The sequence below is a fragment of the Canis lupus genome, chromosome 33 (assembly GCF_003254725.2).
Source record: "Canis lupus dingo isolate Sandy chromosome 33, ASM325472v2, whole genome shotgun sequence".
Taxonomy (NCBI): domain Eukaryota; kingdom Metazoa; phylum Chordata; class Mammalia; order Carnivora; family Canidae; genus Canis; species Canis lupus.
The window spans coordinates 26,916,884-26,934,882 of NC_064275.1; the positions used below are offsets into that span (position 1 = coordinate 26,916,884).

The 17,999-nt window shown below is 51.5% G+C and overlaps 1 protein-coding gene across 6 annotated transcripts in view; it reads right to left on the minus strand.

Annotated features, from left to right (window-relative positions):
* Window positions 1-17,999, minus strand: part of MYLK (myosin light chain kinase) — a 179,435-nt gene that overhangs the window by 57,222 nt on the left and 104,214 nt on the right. For 4 of the 6 annotated variants that reach the window (XM_025474981.3, XM_049105390.1, XM_049105392.1 and 1 more), the window contains 2 exons: window positions 16,900-17,016; window positions 6,965-7,051 (listed from right to left, as the gene is read on the minus strand). In XM_025474981.3, the coding sequence (XP_025330766.3) occupies window positions 6,965-7,051; window positions 16,900-17,016 (204 nt within the window). Of the gene's footprint in view, window positions 1-6,721; window positions 6,921-6,964; window positions 7,052-16,445; window positions 16,515-16,899; window positions 17,017-17,999 lie in introns of those variants that run through there. The other 2 variants (XM_049105393.1, XM_049105394.1) reach the window with 2 other exon arrangements.

Genomic DNA, 17,999 nt, shown 5'->3' on the forward strand with positions numbered 1-17,999 from the left:
ACTGCAAATACTCATCCCCAAGCTCCTAGGACACGGAACGCCAGGATGGTTGTGAAAGAGGCAGCCCGGCACGGCCAGGATAGCAGTGTCAGTGTCCTCCCCAGGGAGGACCCAACCTCCCACTTAATGGGATCATGGGAGACAGTGGAAGAGTGGGGTAGGAGCTGGAAGCAGCCCAGGGGTGGAAGTCACAGGGTCACATGCATGGCAGGGTGGACAGTGAAATCAGGCACTAGCCTTCCTCATGGACCAATACTTTGGTTGAGAGTGGGAGTTGGTGCCAGCTTTCAAAGGCATTTAATAGAAACACCCCAGCTTTTCTTCCAGGATCCCACATCTTCCAGTGTCACTGCAAATCTTATACCAAATCTCAACATGGCAATCTCAGCATTTCCTTCCAGCTCCTTGAATCCTATCATGGTTTAACATTCCCCATGGCTTCAAGAGACTATTTAGAAGAAAAATTGGATCCTGGGGGCATCTTGAAGGAAAACTGGACACAGTTTTTGACATCCCAAGATGCTTTCCAGTTGACATGACTTTTCATATTGGAGAGCAACACACATGGGAGGCCAAGGCTAGGATATCTAAAAGCACCATCTGGGATGGTCCATCATGGCCACTGGAGTCAAAGTGACCAATGTCAGGCCAGTGCCAGGCATGGAATACAAAGGCATGCCCTGTCTGCATCATCCCCAAATCCTAGAAGTGCAGTAGAAACAAGGACCCTTAAAGCATGGGAACTCATGGATCTATTTAAAAAACCAAATACTTATTGTATCAGGCTAGGCATGGACATTTCAGAAATGAACAGGCCCTGATTCCTGTCCTCAAGTTATCAAAGTGTCCTATGCTCATTTATCTCTTATCTAAAGGACCATCAGCTCTACAGACTGATAGGAGGGATCTCTGAGTCTGTTACCACCCTGGCATTGCCACGTCCGTATTCTATAAAACCAGCTCTGAAGCCCCATCGATGCTTCCCTCACACAAGATTCCATTCAGATCCCCTCCGGCTGGAATGCTCTAGACCTGGACCTTCTGCTCAAAGCTTTCTTCCCATCAGGATGTTTCTACTACTGTGTGCCACAAGCCATACTTGCGGTAGCTTCAACCCATCACATATCGGATGATATGAAGGAGAATTAGTTGACCTCACCTGAACTGTGTCACTCAAAAAAAAAAAAAAAAGCCTTTTATTGATTGGAATGTTGTCAGAGCTGGAAAAGGCCTGGGCTCAGCTGGTGACAGTTCTCATCTGACAGGCCCAGAGACCAACGGCTTTGACCAACACCACATCGTCAATCAGAGGCAGAACCAAGACTTTATCCCTTGCTTTCTAGCCTAGTGGCATTTCTGGCCATGTCTTGTGCCCGAGCACTGTCCCCTGAATGGGCATCTGGAGGTCCAACAAGGATGTTGACACTTCCTGGTGCCTCCTCAGCTAGGCATGGTCCTGGATGCTTCTCCCCTGGGCCTGTGCACCTCTTTCTCGTCCTTTCTCCAAAGGTAGAGGGCAACCACTCTGCACCAGAGGAGCGGATGGAGTGTTCCAGGAGAGGGGTGAAAAGTAGCATTAAAGGGTATCCGAATAATTGACAAAAACTGAGCGTGCATTAAGTCGTAGTATGGGTTTAATGTTAAATGTCCTGATTTTATTCACTGCACTGTGGTTATGTTCTTAGGAGACGCACAATGACCTACCTAGAGGTCAAGGGTATGATGTCTCTAATTTATCCATAAATGGTATACGTATATCTAATCTATATGATGCATGGTGAGCATATATGAATATATACATAGTGTATACTTATCTGTATGAATATCTGATGGATGGTGAATATATTTATATGAATACATCCATAGAGAATGCTAGGACAATGGAGCAAAACGTAAATAACTGGTGGCTCTAAGTAATGTGTATACAAGAGTTCCTTGTACTATTCTTGCAACTTTTCCATAAATTTGAAATTATATCAAAATAAAATCATAAAAAAATTCCTCTTGGGAGGCTTGTGGCAAACACCCTGACAGGTCTGAGGATCCAGCCGAGCGTGCCAGGGGCCGCCCTCCTCATTCCCTCGGATCCCATGGCAGCAGACCCTGCCCCCTCCTGGGCTGGGGGAAGCACGGCCCAGGCATGTGTGGACAGCAGAAAGCACACCTCTGAGACCAGCAGGGCACAGGGCGCTGCAGCAGGAACGTGGATCGGGGTTGGGCCCACAGCTCTGATCTTACCAGCTGTCAGAGCCTAGGCAGGACAATTTAGTTCTCTAAGGCTCAGTTTTGCTCATCTGTAAAATAAGAACAACTACCCATAGCTCAGCTGAGTGAGACCCGCCTGAAGTGCCAGAGACCGAGCACCTTACAGGATGCCTGCTGCACGGGTGCTTGGTAGGTGCACAGTGAGCACCTGAGTCGGGGGGCCTTGCAAGTCCCTTCTGGCCTCCATGCAGTGCCTCCCTCCAGTGCTCAGGCAATGGTACCATTCCACTCCGACCATGCCACACTCCTCTCTCCTTCGTAACCTGGCTCAGAGCTCCCCTCGTCCCAAATCACCGCAAACTCCCACTCCTCACTCCTGAACTTGTGAGCTGGTGTCTGGCAGGTCAGCTTGTACTCCTGTCCATCTCCTCCCATCCTGCCCCCTGGGTTGGCAGATGGACAGTGGCCTTCGCCCTCACGGTCCTCAGCCGAACTCCCAGGACTCTCAGGCCACCGTGTGGACATGCGCCGTCTCCTCTCACACCTAACAGCTCGCACACAGGACTGAACAACGCAGCGGGGGTTGGGCAGGTCCTGTGGGGAGGGATCTGGCTATGATCTGTTTGACAAGAAAACCACTTGGCCTTCCCTCAGTTACTGGCAGGAGAGATGAATTTCCTAGTTAGATTAGGTACTTCCCAGCCCTTGAAAAAAATGAACACACACAGACAGCCAGAGCACTCGGGGACAAGAGAATCTGGGCTTTCTCATGGGATCAGAGATGCCTGGGACTGGGGGTGGCTATGCTAAGGGAAAATGCTAAGTTGCAGAGGTGTCCAGAGTGCATGATGTATTTACATATGTATAGGGAAATGCTTAAAAAAATTGTGAATATAATTGAGTAGGTGAGTGGACTGCAGGTAGATGACAAGAGGGCTTCCGGGTGGTATCTGGAATATTTCTATACTTTTTAGCATGTTTAAAGAAGAATGCGTAGATATTTAACTTATGTAATTTTTTAGAGTTAGAAGAAAAGGTAAACTTTCAGGTCAAAGAAAAATGTTTTAATTCATAATATATTTATCTCTATACCAGTGCAATTGTAAAATACAATTTGCATGTGTGTACAATTGGGGTATATACATACATAGGATTTCTTCTTCTTCTTTTTTTATTTTTTAAAGATTTTATTTATTTATTCATGGGGTGGAGGGCAGAGACACAGGCAGAGGGAGAAGCAGGCTCCATGCAGGGAGCCCGACGTGGGACTCGATCCCGGGGCTCCAGGACCACACCCTGGGTCGAAGGCATGCGCTAAACCACTGAGCCACCCAGGGATCCCCTTAACTTATGTAATTAATAAATACTACAAATTATTCCAAAAAGTAAGAGTTTGGAGGTGTAAATCTAAAAGACACCTCCCTCATTTCCTATCTCTGAGCATCTGCCTTCTTAGGGACCTTGGGAAAGGAAGCTCCATGGTGTTCTAGAGGCACCCAGAGAACACCACAGGTTTCTTAGCACAGGTGTGTAAGCAGGTGGAGGGGCCCCCAGAACCACCCTCTCAGTGCCCAGGGGGTGATGGGTTGGGGTGATGAGGGGCTGGGTAGATGGACCATTCGAAGTGGTCATTACTACACATTTCCCTTCCTTTCGGGGTCGGACATCAGTACTGTCCAGAACTGCAACAAGGCTAGAGTACAGTTCGCCTTCCACAGACAGGCAGGGTCTGCCAGAGTTCAACTGGTCACAAATGTGTTTATTCACTAAGGAAAGGGAGACAAGAACCTTCTACCAGCCCTGCCCAGTCCCCCTATGCGGTACCACTAACTGAGCCCCACTCCCCACTCTCTCTCTAGGGGTGAGCACCTTGGCTTCCAGCTCTGTTTCCAGGCTCTTGCTCCCTTCCTAAAGAATGGAGACTGTGGGCTGGCGCCAGAGATAGTCTGAGGACCTGGGCCCCACGGGCCCCAAGGCAGTGCGACACTTAACAGGCAGTGCAGGAGACCCCCCTCTGCTTCTCAAGCCCAACAGCGCCTCCATGTGCTTCCAGCCTGGCTGACCACGCTGCTGGAACTGGCCTAGGAGCTTGAACCAATACCAAAGCCTGGATCCCACCCCCAGAGATTCGGATTTAACTGAGCTGAGGCGCCCCAGCCACAGAGGTTTCAAAAGGTCCCCAGGTGAATCTAAGATGCAGCTGGGGTTGCGAGCCCTCACCCCAGAACTGGACAAGGACAACTTGATTGGCCTTCCCCACAGCCTTCTCTCCTCCAGCACAAAGACCCAGCTCCCAGGGCTGCTCACTGTCTCTAGCCTGTTTTCTCCTTTAGAGCTCTCCCCTCGACCCCACCTCACTTCCCCAGAAGTCTGCCTGCAATGAGGTGCCAGAGCTGAGGACAGGATGCTGCTTGACTCCCCAGCTCAAACTCAACGTGCTCTTGCTTCTGCTCCCAGGAGAGGTGAATGCCTGGCTCAGACCCCTAAGTCACAACCATTGGGTGCTCTTCCGAGATCCCATTTTCTCATAACTAATAGAGCATGGGCACTCTTAGAAAGTAAAACCACCAACCCATGAGGGCACTTGATGGGATGAGCACTGGGTGTTATACTATATGTGGGCAATCGAATGTCAATAATAATAATAATAAAAAACCCCGTCAATTCACTCTTACTAGGTTTTTCTTATAATTATTTGTGCATTTCCAGCAATTTATTAAATATCCACTCCTGATAACCTGAGCTCCCCACTTTGGTTAAATATTCCTTAGACATGATGGTTCCACTTTGGTAGGTTCCAACATACTGAAGGCTGAGCATCATCCCCCTGACAGCTGGCTGGTCTATGCACAAGGAACCCAAGCTCATCATCAGGAAGGTAAATATGTAGCTTTGAAAAGAAGAGAATAATAAAACTAAGTCACCGAATGCTGCTTTCTAACAGAAAAAGAGACTCGGCCATCGAAGTAATCAAGCTCGATCACTTTCTTCTACGAGTAATTAAGAACTTGTCTTTTTCTTTAAACATAAGAGTATTGGGGGAAATGGTCAAGCAACTCTATACCCTCTGTTAAAATTGGGGTTTCAAAGCAGAGTTATAACAAAACTAGACCAGTAATTACTCAGTAGGGGAGCCAGGGCTGTACTATGACTTTTGTGGTCTCTAAGCACCTTTGCCTTCATTAATTCCTTCCTCATTTAAAAAAAGAAGAAGAGGGCAGCCTGGGTGGCTCAGTGGTTTAGCGCCTGCCTTCAGCCCAGGGTGTGATCCTGGAGGCCCAGGATCGAGTCCCACATCAGGCTCCCTGCATGGAGCCTGCTTCTCCCTCTGCCTGTGTCTCTGCCTCTCTATCTCTCTCTCATGAATAAATAAAATCTTTAAAAATTTTAAAAAAAGAAGAAGAAAAAATCCTACGTAGGTATATACCCCTATTGTACACACATGCAAATTGTATTTTACAATTGCACTGGTATAGAGATAAATCTATTAATATTATGAATTAAAACACTTTTCTTTGACCTGAAAGTTTACCTTTTCTTCTAACTCTATAAGATATTGAGATATTTCTGTGGACCTGGGTGCTGTGCCTGATAGATCAGTGGGCCCTAGAGGAAGGGGAGACCCAGGAAGAGGGAGACAGTCCTATATAGTTACTGGAGAAGCTTCTTCCCTGAGCTGCTATTTATACCACAACCTCAACTTGGTTCTTTTTTTTTTTTTTTTTTTAGATTTTATTTATTTATTCGACAGAGAGAGAAAGAGCATACGCACAAGTGAACACAGGCAGGGAGAGTGGCGGAGGGAGAAGGAGAAGCAGACTCTCCTGCTGAGCAGGGAGCCCAATTTGAGGCTCCATCCCAGGACCCCAGGATCAGGACCTGAGGCTGAAGGCAGATATTTAACTGACTGAGCCACCTAGGCGCCCCTGCAACTTGATTCTAAGAGAGTCTATAAGGTCCTTCTCTGAGCAAGGCACGGTGCCCTGGAAGACCCAGTGGCAGCCCTCAGGGAACGTATGGTGGAGGGGGCAGCGGGGTGAGCCACAGACCCCCCGGCAGACATTGGGTCGGTGGCAGCAGGGCGGTGCTGAGTGCTCTGGGAGGGCACCGGAGGAAAGGGTCACTGTCAGCTGGAGCAAGGAAACACTTGGGGATGAGGTAGCTTTTCGGTGGGAGTCTGTCCCACGGAAGAGGTGTCTCATGTAGAGAGGAGCTCCCGGAGCAGAGGCATGATGGAAGACCCAGGGACTTCCAGAGCACCCTGAGGAGCCTCGTCTGGCTTGAGCATAGGAATAAGGAATTGGGGGCAGACTTGGAAAAGAAAGGCCAGGCCAGGGTCAGAATGTGTGTGCACAAGTGTGGCAGGAATGCCAGGCCAGCAACATGTGTGAGGCTCTCTTGTATGGGACTGGGGGTCAGGGGTGCTCTAGAGCCTGGGGACCGCCGGGCACCCCAACCGGGAGTGGTAGGATCAGAGCCACAGCATGGCAAGGTCTACCCAGCAGGAAAGACTCACCTGGGAGAAATCGAGAAGAGGAGTCTTGGTGAGAAGAACAGAGGGCCTGAGTGAGGTGGCGAGTGGATGTGAACGCGGACCCCTCAGGCTGTGCAGAGGCTGGGAGGGCGGGGCAGCGCCAGATGGCCACTGGCCCGGCCACCAGGACTTCACGGGGCTCACCGGGGTGCAGGCAAGGAAGCTGGGGCTCTGATGCCGGCCCTCAGTCCTGGGGTGGCCTAGAAAAGCTGAACAAGTACTTACTCTCTGTTCCTAGCATGGGAGGTAGAGAGCTCTTGGGCCTCCGGGCTTTCATCTCCGGGGCCTTGGCATTCTCCTTGGTGGGAGCATCTAGAACAGAACAGGGGACAAGCATTAGTTGGTTGCTGCCCAAGGGAATGAGCAGAGGAGGCATCTCAAGAAAAACCCCACCTCGACCAAGGTGGTAGCCACCCCCCTGCCCTGCCTGGCTCCCCATTCCGCTCTGGGGGCGCTCAGTGCCCGCTGAGCAGACGGCGCCTGCCCCCGGGCACGTTCCTCCACAGGAGAACCAAAGAAGGAGCGTCCACTCCACTGCGCCTTACAAATTGGGGGGCAGAGCACAGTCGCCCAGGCACGATGGATGGACAGGTCACCTGGGAGCTGGCTCGCACCTTCCCTGCCAGCAATCCCAGCACTGGCCGGGCTGGAGGGGACGCCGGTGCCCTCTGCGGTGCCCTCTGCCACCCCTCTCCCATCTTCGCCCTTCGCCGGGGCTAACCGCTCGGTGTCTCCCACAGCCCGCTCTGCAGAGAGAAGCTCTCCCCAAGGAAGGAGAGCGCAGGGTCCAGGCCCTCGGCTCACGGCCTCGAGGGGGCCTGACTTCTCAGACGTCCCTCTGCAGGTGGCCACTGACAGGCGTCCAGGCCGGGCGAAGGCCTCTGAGCAGACGGCCCGCATGCCGACCGCCCCCATCTGGACTGGCCCTTGAACCCGTTATGGGAGCCTTTGCATTCCTCCTCCAAGTGGACCCCATGAAACTCTGTGGAGCCTTCTGGGTAAACCTGAAGCGGTGCATGGGTGGGTGCACAGCTCCTCAGACCTCTTCTCCACGTTCCCTCTTCCACGTTAATGCCAAGTGTGGACAAGGCCAAGGGAAACTCTCCCTTGTTGGGGCAGATTAACATCATGCCAGGAGGGGTGGGGGGCTAGGCTGGGCCTAAACCAGGCCCCGAGGACACTGGACTTCAGGAAGTTTTGGGGAAACCACCCAGGAACTCAGATAAGAAGCAGCTGGTTCAACTGCTATCACTATGCTCCAGCATCTTCCCCACAAGAAACTCTCTTCAGGGATGAACTGGGAGGGAGCCTCCCCCTCCGAGCCCCTTCCTGCCGTTCCCTTTCCTGCTCCTGAAGAGAGGAAGCTCAGAGGGAGGAAGGAGCGGGTGGGACTTTCCAGCTGAAGCTTGAGACCGCATTCCTGCGGCTTGGCTGGGGAGGAAGGGCCGTCTTGCTGTCCTGCCTCCTAGATGGGGCAAGCCTAGCTGCTAACACATGCCCTTCGCCTGACTGGCTCCTGGGCTTGGAGAGGTTGCCCAGAACTAGGGCCTGGGGATGCACGCTTCCCCAGCGCATGGACTCCTGATGCTCCCATCTGGATGCACTGCTCCTTCTAGACGGCATTTGGGTCTCTTTTCTGCTCCAGAAGGTAGATCTGCCCATAGAACCCCCGCACCCCACCCCCTGCAAGGACTCAAGCTTCCTTCCCAACCTGAAGCCAGCCCACCCTCCATCATAGCTGCATAATCCAGGAACAGAGGTCTGGTGCAGGCATTGTCCAGCTCACCTCCCGGTCGTGGGGGCAATCCCCAGCGGACGTCAGCCTAAAGCTGAATGTGTGTCATGACAGGAATGGTTAGGTGTAGGCCTTAAGGAGTGTCACACCATCCCTAGCAGTGTATGACAGGGAACGGTCCAGGGAACAAAGCTCAAAGAAGTCCTTCTAAGCAGCACTTGATAACCTGGCCCCCTCCCCTGCCTCCATTCCTCACTCCCACCCTTCTGCTACCTTCTATAAGACAAGGGGGGGGGGGGGGCCCTGGGTGGCTCAAGCAGTTGAATGTCTGCCTTTGGCTCAGGTCATGATCCTGGGGTTCCGGGATCGAATCCTACATCGACTCCTGCATGGAGCCTGCTTCTCCCTCTGCCGTTGCCTCTGCCTCTCTCAGTGTCTCTCATGAATAAATAAAATCTCAAAAAAAAAAAAAAACAAACAAACAAACAAAAAAGGAAACCCAGAGGGTGAGTCAGGGGTCCCCACCTTCCATAGCTGACACTGCCTGTGTCCTGTCTCCTCTGTGGGCTGCCCCCACCCCACGCTCCACATGGATACGGATGGGGGAACAAAAAGTCCCAAGGGGCGGGGATGATTTCACTTCTTCGCACTGGGTACTCTTCCCAGGCCTGACGGTCATTCTCAGCTGCAGAAAAAGCCTCAGTACCTATTTGTCAAGCTCTGTGGTTCTCAACATTGGCTGCCCATCAGCAGCGCCTGTACCCAGGTATCGCACTCCCCAGATCCCGGTTGAATCGGTCTAGTTAGGGGCCTGGGTGTCGATATCCAGATGCCCCACAGATGACTTGAGTATGTCACTCCCACCCTCCTCAGGCTGTGTGTGTACATATGTGCATATGTGTGTATCTGTGCATATGTGTGTATGTGCACATGGGTCTAGAGTGGGGGTGAGGCACAGGGAGGGGGGTGGGAGACTATTCTAAGAGACAGGAACACAGATTGGTGCTTTCCTTGATGTTTGAGGGGGGGTCAGGATGCCATAAAGCAGGACATAGGGTAAGTCTAGGGCTCCCTCGTTAGGACTCCCCCTTCTTTCCTTCTTTCAAAACCCAACAGGCAACCCGCCCCAACATGTGTTTGTTTTCCCCTTTTTAAAGGAAGAGGAGGAGAGAGCCAAGTGTGTACAGAGTTCTGTGCTCTCTGGCTTGAACGCTGTCTGCCTGTCTTTCTTCTGGCGAGTTCTGGGACATCACAGGAGGGAGATAAAGAAGGATCAGGGTAGTTGTTGTTGTTTAACTGATGTGTCACTCGAGGCATAAGCCAGCAAAGGCTGAGAGCTGGTTCTCCTGGGTTCCTAAAGGGACATGGGGACTGAGATCCCTTCTCTCCTCTCGGGGTTGTGTGGGCCTTCGCTTCCAAGCATCCTGAGAGTAGAGACCCAGAGAGGTGGGTTCTAGTTTTGGCTTTGTCATCAGCAACCTTGGGATCATGAGCAGAACATTTCAACTGCTCTGGGTCTCTATTTTCCACATCTGTACAAAGGAAATGAGGCTTATTCCCTCTACTGCACAGTGTGAAAAGGCCCAAGGGAGAGAATGCATCCAGTAGTGCTGGGGCCGGGGCGGGGTGGGGTGCGAGGAAGAGAAAAATGACCATTTACCTATCAGCTCATCCCTCATGTCCACCAAATATCCTCGCCTCCCTCCAAATCTGCTTTAAATTGCTGCACCTTCAAAGAGCCCTGGCTGACCAGCCCCTGCCTGCCTCCACATCTGTCCTCAGCTTCTGGACGCTGCCTTTACACTGACGTGTGAGTGTGCTACCCCGCCATGTGCTTTGAGCTTTGTTTTTAAAAGTTCTGTGCACTTTATCTTTCCATCTGAGCACGAGGAAAGGGGCTCAAGTCTCCCTTTCAAACCAGGCACACCCCAGACTTGGAGTCCCCCGGGTAGGGGGGGGAAGTGGGGGCGCTGGCCTCTTCTTCCCTCTGTAGGCCTCCCGCCCCGTGGGGGCTGTGCACACACCACAGGCCACCAGCCTTCCATGAGAACTGCAGCAAGGAGTGGGCTGGAAGGACTGTGCGCTTAATCAGAACCAGCTTTGCACTTGCACGATGCCCAGGGGATAAAAATAATAGTAATACAAGTCTAAGAGCAGCTTGCATTTTCTATTTTAACCAGGTTGTGATGAAACTGAACTCCATTTCTAGATCTGGGCCCCAGGGCTGGAGTCCATTGCTGGCCTGGTTGTGCCCCCAAAGAAAGATGGGGGAGGAAGATGGAAGGATGGAGAGGTAGGGGGCCTCTGCATAGAGTGGAAAACGTGTCCTTATATGGGCAACACCTCACCCCTTCCACTCCTGGGCTAGCTCAGGATCCAGCCCTTCAGGGCAGCATTTTTGCTTCTGTCTTCTCCAAGAGGTTGATTCCCTTATATATAAGCCTAAGGCAGGGGGAACGAGGTGTTGGGAGACTTCTAGGAGGGGGTCCAAGCTTCCAGGAGCTCCGTGATGGGGCAGGCCAGAGGGGCTGGCACAATGAGAAGACAGGGCGTTCCAGGAGGAGACCAGCTCCTTTCTGGCTTTGCTGTTTGGGGCCTGTGAGTCCTTGGCCAAGCTCCCTGAACTCCTTTGAGCCTGACCTTCACCCAGAAAACAGGAATCACACTCACACCAACAGAGGGACCGAGATATGAAGTAACAGCGGGCATTTACTGGGTTCCTTAGTCCCTGCCCGGCATGATGCTAAGCACTTCATCTGCTGGTTTCAGGTTGAACCATACCCTTCGCCAATATTCAAGTGTCTTGGGCCTAGTGGAGGAGCAATTTTATTTAGTTCCATCTAATGCGTGTTAGCTGCCTGCGATGACAGGAAGGACAAATGTGAAAGTGGAGGTAGCCTTGTTACTATGGCAGGGCCCAGGCCAACCAAAGAAGGGGGCGTCACAATCAGCTCAGTCCCCGTCAGAGGGGCCCGATGGTCATGATGGCAATGAAGCATGGTAGTTAGGCACCAAGGCTCATGTTTAAATTCAATTCCCACCCAGCTCATTATTAGCTGCATGGACTTCAGCAGGCCCTCAGCCCCTACGCGACTCAATGCAGGCTTTTTTTTTTTTTTTTTACTATCACCCTGCAAAACCCCCTTGTCACAATGATGAATCACCCTGAGTTGCCAAACCCACTGGCCAATGATTAGACTCATCTTATTCTACTTGGCAGCAGCATCTGACACACTGATCCCATCATTCCTTTTTCAATGAAATGGCCACTATTTGGCCTCTGGACCACCCCTCTCTCCTGGATTTCTTCCTGTCCCACTTCCTTCTCCGTCTCCTTTGCAGACCTCTGTCCTGTCCTGCTTTTCCTCCTCCCGCCTCCATCCACATCCACCCTAGGGACCTCATTCAAACCCAGGACATTCAATGGCCTCTTAGGTGGATGGCTCCCCATATCCGGCTTCCAACTCTGACCTCCTTACTCAACTCCAGGTTCATTGAAATGCCTGCCTGGATGTCTAATGGGCAACTTGAACTTCACAGGTGCAAAATTCTTGACTGCCCCCGCCCCCTATATGCCCATCCAGACAGTAGTAGTACTGTTGATCTGTGCTCTCTCCCTGAAAACTAAGTTACCTCTGACTTTCCTTTCTCTCTCCCCATTTCCAATTCATGGACAAATCCTATCAGCTCTACTGTGAGAATAGATTACGAATCTGATGGCTTCCCACCTCTTCCATGGAGTCTAAGCCAACATCCACTCTTGCCTGGGCCATCACAGCAACCACCCTTGATCTCCCTGTTACCCATCCTGGGTCTGGTCCCTGTGGTCACCTGAGTGATCGTTCACAAGGTCCAGAGTTGGCCCACCACACCTGGAACACAATGTGGTCTCCCTGTCACAGCCTACCGCCTTGAAGATCTGGCTGCTGGTCCATCTCACCTCACTTCCCGCCACTTCACCCCCCTGCTCATGGCTCAGCACCCCCTGGCCTTCCTTCTTCTGGGAATGCTTCAGGCATGGTCTCTGCTCAGAGCTTTCTTCTCACCCTCCCCCTCTCCCCTCTTTCTCCCAGACTCTTCGCTTCCTCAGGCACCTGTTCCAATGTCACTTCCTCAGAGAGGCCTCCCAACCACCCTCTCCAACAGTCACATTCCCTACCACATCCCCTACTTTGCTTCCTTTGTAGCACCTGATACTGCTAGAGATCATATGATACATCTGTTCATCTGGATTACTGTCTCCTCCCACTAGACTCTAAAGTCCTCAAAAATAGGAACTTCTGCTTTGTTCACTGCTTTTAATCCAGCCCCCAAAGCAGTGTCTGGCACCGGGATGAATGACAGCAGGGATGTGCCCACTGGAGCGCCGCCTCCTGCCACACACATGCACGATCCTCCCTGGTCACAAAGCCCTTGATCTCACTGGTAGCTGAGGCCAGGTGCCCTAGCCAGCGTGGTTGCGGAAGACAGCCCAAGTTGCCATGTCTTGGGATTTTGGCCTACAAAGAGTTTTGTTTCCCCACCTTTCACCCAGGTCTGAATGAGAGGGAATGGGTCACTCAGGCCAGATGTGTGGAAGGACTTCCCAGCAGGAAGGGCTATTGCTAAGGGAGACCAGGATCTCTGGGGGAGTGGACAGTGCCATGTTATTCGCTAGACAGAGAGGCCATGCCAGGTCATGGAAAGGGCAGGCTTCAGAACCAGACACATGCAGGTGGGAGTCCTGCCAGGGTAACTCTCATTCTAACTCCCTGTGCGCAGTGGTTCCAAGGGCTTGGGCTTTGGAATCAGAGACACCCTGAAACTCTCCTATGAACCGTCTGCGTGGCCTCGGAAGGCTGCTGAACCTTGCCGAGCCTCAGTTTCCCCACTGAGAGATAATCTACGCCGCTGTTGAATAAACTGAGAATGCACAAGAGTCTCTGGCCACAGCAAACCTTGATCAGCTTTTGTCCCCCCCCCCGGGTGAGTTTTCCTTATCCACTCTGGGCTTCAGGGGCTTTTTTTGGGTACAAGTTGTCACTGGCCTTCTGCTGTACTTGGGAGGAACAGGGGTATGGCCAGAAGGAAGAAAGTGCAAAAGAGCACCTTTCTTTCTCAGGGTAAAGACCCACGTGGCATGATTAAAATAGCCAGGTGTGCTGGATTATAAAGGCCACCTCCCTCTGTCTTTACGACTGGTGGGGAAAAACAGGAGTGTGGCTACTACAGAAAGGCCGATGAGCCAACGTCATTTTGGTGAGGTCCTGAAGTGTATCACTGCATTGGTCACAGATGTATAGTCTTAACGGTGTTTGGCACAGGCTGTGTGAGTGGGAGCTAATGACTGCAGGGGCAGGGCCGGTGTGACGTCAGCATGAGCTACAGGCCCCACCCCTAGTTGAGAGGGACCCCCTAGTCCCTTGGGAGGGATGCAGCCCCATCCAGAGGTTGCGCAGGGAGCTGGAGCTGGAGAGAGCTAGGGAGACCCCACAGCATGAATGAACTTGCAAAATCAGTGATGGTTACTTCTCAGGGCAAGCAGTTCGTCCAGATACTATAATTCATGACTTCTTCTGAGAATTTGATGTAAAACTATGGGCTCTGTCTTCAGAAAAATGCTCTAATCCACAAACACACAAAATTCTGCATATAATTTCAAAGGGTACATGGACTGCACCCCATCCCCACCCCCAGATCTTTAAGTTCTGGATCGCCTTGGGGAGTGAGGAGAGCTGGGAGGATCAGGGGGTGGAACAAGGAAAGGAGACCAGTCCGGCTAAGGGGAGCCCAGGAGGGGAAAGGGTGCCGCAAGGTGTCAGGGGAGCAGTTAGGGAAACTGCCGTCCTTTCTCTAGAGATAGCTCGTATGGCAAGAAGGCCACCCGCATGCAGGACACAAATAGATGTCCAAGTCTAGCAAACAGGGAAAAGAGTGGGTGTGAAGGGGGCTGCCCTTCTTCTCTTTGAAAAACGAAAACCAATGCACTGAGAGTCAGTCCTGTTATCTCAGCTGCTCTCCCTCCACTCCCTTTGCTAGCTCTTCTCCTCTGACCCAGCTCCTAGACTGTAGCCCTAGGCCAAACCAGAAATAAATAATGTTGATCAAGATTAGCAGAGAGTACAAGGGAATCTAGTAGGAGGAGACAAATTTATAGGCAAAAAAAAAAAAAAAAAAAAAAAAATCCCATAAGTTGCAGAAAGAATTCCCCAAACCTTAAAAAAAAAAAAAAAAAAAAACCAAAATCCCAAATGTATTCTATAAGGAAAAAGAAAATTTTATTTTGAAAGCAAAGTCTTTTTTTTTTTTTAGCTTACACCACAAAAATTTATTTTCTCATGGTTCTGGAGGCTGAAAGTCCATGATTAAGGTGCTAGAAAATTCAGCTTCTGGCAAAAGCTCTCTTGCTGGTCTATAGATGGCTGCTTTGCTAGAACTTCACATGGTGCAGAGAGATCTCTGGTGTCTCTCCCTCTCTTATGTTGGTTTTAAAAATAAAACATTAGCTGTTTCTCAAAAAGGTGCTGACATTTTTGCAGATAAGAAGAATGAATTGCTATCATGTCAAAAAGCTACCCATGTAAATAAGGACCCAAAGAGGCCAGAGATTCCAAAGGCAGATATCCTCATTAGCAGGCTGGGCTTCCTTCTAGATTGGCTGCATGCAGCACAGGTCCCAAGTATGGGCTGTTAGAAATGGCTTTTGGGGTCAAGTTCCCAGAAACACTTTTTTTTTTTTTTTTTTAACTGCAGCACCTGTATTGAAAAAAAGCAGGAATCTGACCTGGGTGAGTGACAGCCCGGGTCACACACGGGAGTCTTTGACAGCAGCAGCTCCTACCTAGAGCCCCAAACACGAGTTTCGAGCCCTGCTCTGAGCACACCGTACGCTGACTTATCAGATCTGCCCCTTAGTCCCAGATTCCTGGTGACACACGTTCACAGCACCCCGGGGAGACACACACAATACACTCTACCATTTCAGCTTTGCTGCCGGCTATTGACAATTTCATTCATTTTGCCGCTGTATTTTTTGTTTTTTTTTTTTTTTTTAGACTTCTCTTTTCAAGGCTCTTTTTCTTTTCTTTTCTTTTCTTTCTTTCTTTCTTTCTTTTTTTTTTTTTTTAAGATTTATTTATTCATGAGAGACACAGAGAGAAGAGGCAGAGACCTAGGCAGAGGGAGAATCAGGCTCCCTGCAGGGAGCCCGATGTGGGACTCAATTCAGGATCCTGGGATCACACCCTGAGCCCAAGGCAGATGCTCAACCGCTGAGCCACTCAGGTGCCCCTCAAGGCTCTTTTTCTTAAAAATAAATAAATAAATAAAATAAAAAGATTCTTTTTTTTTTTTTTTTTTTTTCTCGCCTTCCTAATATATCCCAGATCTCCGTTCTTCTGATCAGGAAATCAGATCATAAAAACCGAGAATGGACCACGGTTCCTGCACCTTGCGGAGCGGCAGCGAAACGGGTTGGGACTCCATAACCCGAGTGATCATGCTCAGGAGTCCGAAGAACAACAAAGCTGGTCTTTGAGTTGCCTTATTTGGTCACTAGTTTTTCACGTGTCACTAGTAGTTCCTACCCAGGCATTTCAAGGGCAAGGCATTACTTCCCCCACACTCACTACCTTTTTAGAGGAGACAAGAGAGGGCTCTGGATTTGTAAGCCCCAGGATGGGCTTCTGGCTCTGGCCTGGCCCTGTGGGCCCGGGAGCCTCCGCAGGACGCGTTCCTTCTCAGCGGCCTTAGTCTCCTACCCTTTAAAGCCAGGACGGTAGCCTAAGATCATCCCAAGGCTTGTTCCACTTCTCAGGCTCTAAAGCTAAAGGTCACCCGGAGGAGAGAAAGGAGAGTCACGGACGAGCCTGGCCTCACCCTTTCCTCATTGGAAACCCCACTCAGGCCTGGCAGCCCTTTGCCCCCACGGGTGTCTTCCTCTCCCCCTGCTGTCTTATGATCACTCGGCCCCAAGGCGCGGCCCCAACTCACCTCCTCGAGGAAGTGTCCCCACACGGACCTCCCGCTACTCCGTCCTCACACAGGCCTGACCTGCCAGCACTGACACTTGTTTGTCTCAGTGTGTTTGTGAAATACTACGTAGTCATTTTCCTGTGGGCGTGTCTTCTCCTGCCCTGAGCCTGGCTTCCCTGCTCAGCAAGGTTCTGCAGGTGGGGGGGTCAGGACTGGGGGCGGTGGGGACACCAAGGTGAGCAGCCCCTCCTGTCGGCCGAGGGCAGGGCTGCAAGGTCGCACAGGGCCATCAGGTTGACCTCCCGTGTTCCTTGCTGTCCCATTCTTTGCAAACGATGGCTTGACACCCACAGAACGAATGCCTCGGGTCGGGATGGCCGTCTCAGATGCAGTTCTGTTTAGGTAGGGCTGGCAAGGGAAGGGCTCAGAAGCAGGGCTCTGTGCGTGGCAGTGATGGGTGGGCGTGACCTACCGTCCACGGTGACTTGGCAGGAGCACTCAGCCTGGCCGGCGCCATTCTTAGCTATGCACTTGTAGAAGCCTCTGTCCTCGGGCAGGGCCTTCTCGATGGACAGGGAGCACAGTGAGCCTGGAAGGGAGAGGGAGAACGGTTGAGTGACGGGTATTGGTAGAAGCCCAGTACCTGTCCCAGCACCTGGAACTTGGCAGAGGAGTGCTACTCACCCGGGCAGCGTGTGGAAGCCCGGAAGTCAGCCGTCCTGTGGGAACCAACCTTCTCTCCCTACCAAAGGCAGGGTTCTTTTTGCTGATCACCCGGGTCCAAAATACCTGATCCCTAAATATGTCCCTTCCTGGTACCCCCCTTCCCACCTCCCAGCGAGCTCTCTTATGGGGACATAATGGGAAGATACAGAAGAAGAGGGTGGAATAGTCTCTGCCCTTGGAGAACATCCAATACGATGGACCCTTGGGCCTGCACACTGGGATGTCACCAAGAGAGATAAGCAGTAGAGCCAGATGGGGGTTCACAGACCCGTGTTAGGAAAAGGGGCAGGTGGGATGCCTGGGTGGCTCAGCGGTTGAGCTGCCTGCTTGGGCCCAGGGTGTGATCCTGGAGACCCGGGGTCGAGTCCCACATCGGGCTCCCTGCAGGGAGCCTGCTTCTCCTCTGCCTATGTCTCTGCCTCTCTCTCTCTCTGTCTCTCAAGAATAAATAAATAAAATCTTAAAAAAAAAAAAAAAAAGAAAGAAAGAAAGAAAGGAACAGGGGCAGGTGAGGAAGCCCCACCCAGCTTATAGCAATTATTCTGGGAATGCATCTTAGGAAAGGGAGTTCTGAACAAAGAGGGGGGTGGTGAGGGAGGGCAGGAGTCCATGTCCAGCAGGGACACTGGCCCGTGGGAAGGTCTGCTGGGACGAGAGGGTAGCTATAGCCTGGGATCCTGGGGCTGGCTTCTCAGGAATGGTATCTGAGCTGAGAAGCATGGCCAACGAGGGGCACTAGGCTGGGAGAAGGGCACTTCGGGGCTGCCTCCCTTCAGTGCAGGGTCTTTGCGTCACCTCAGAGATGGATGGAGATGGCTTTCTCTCCCCATGGATCTCTCCACCCCC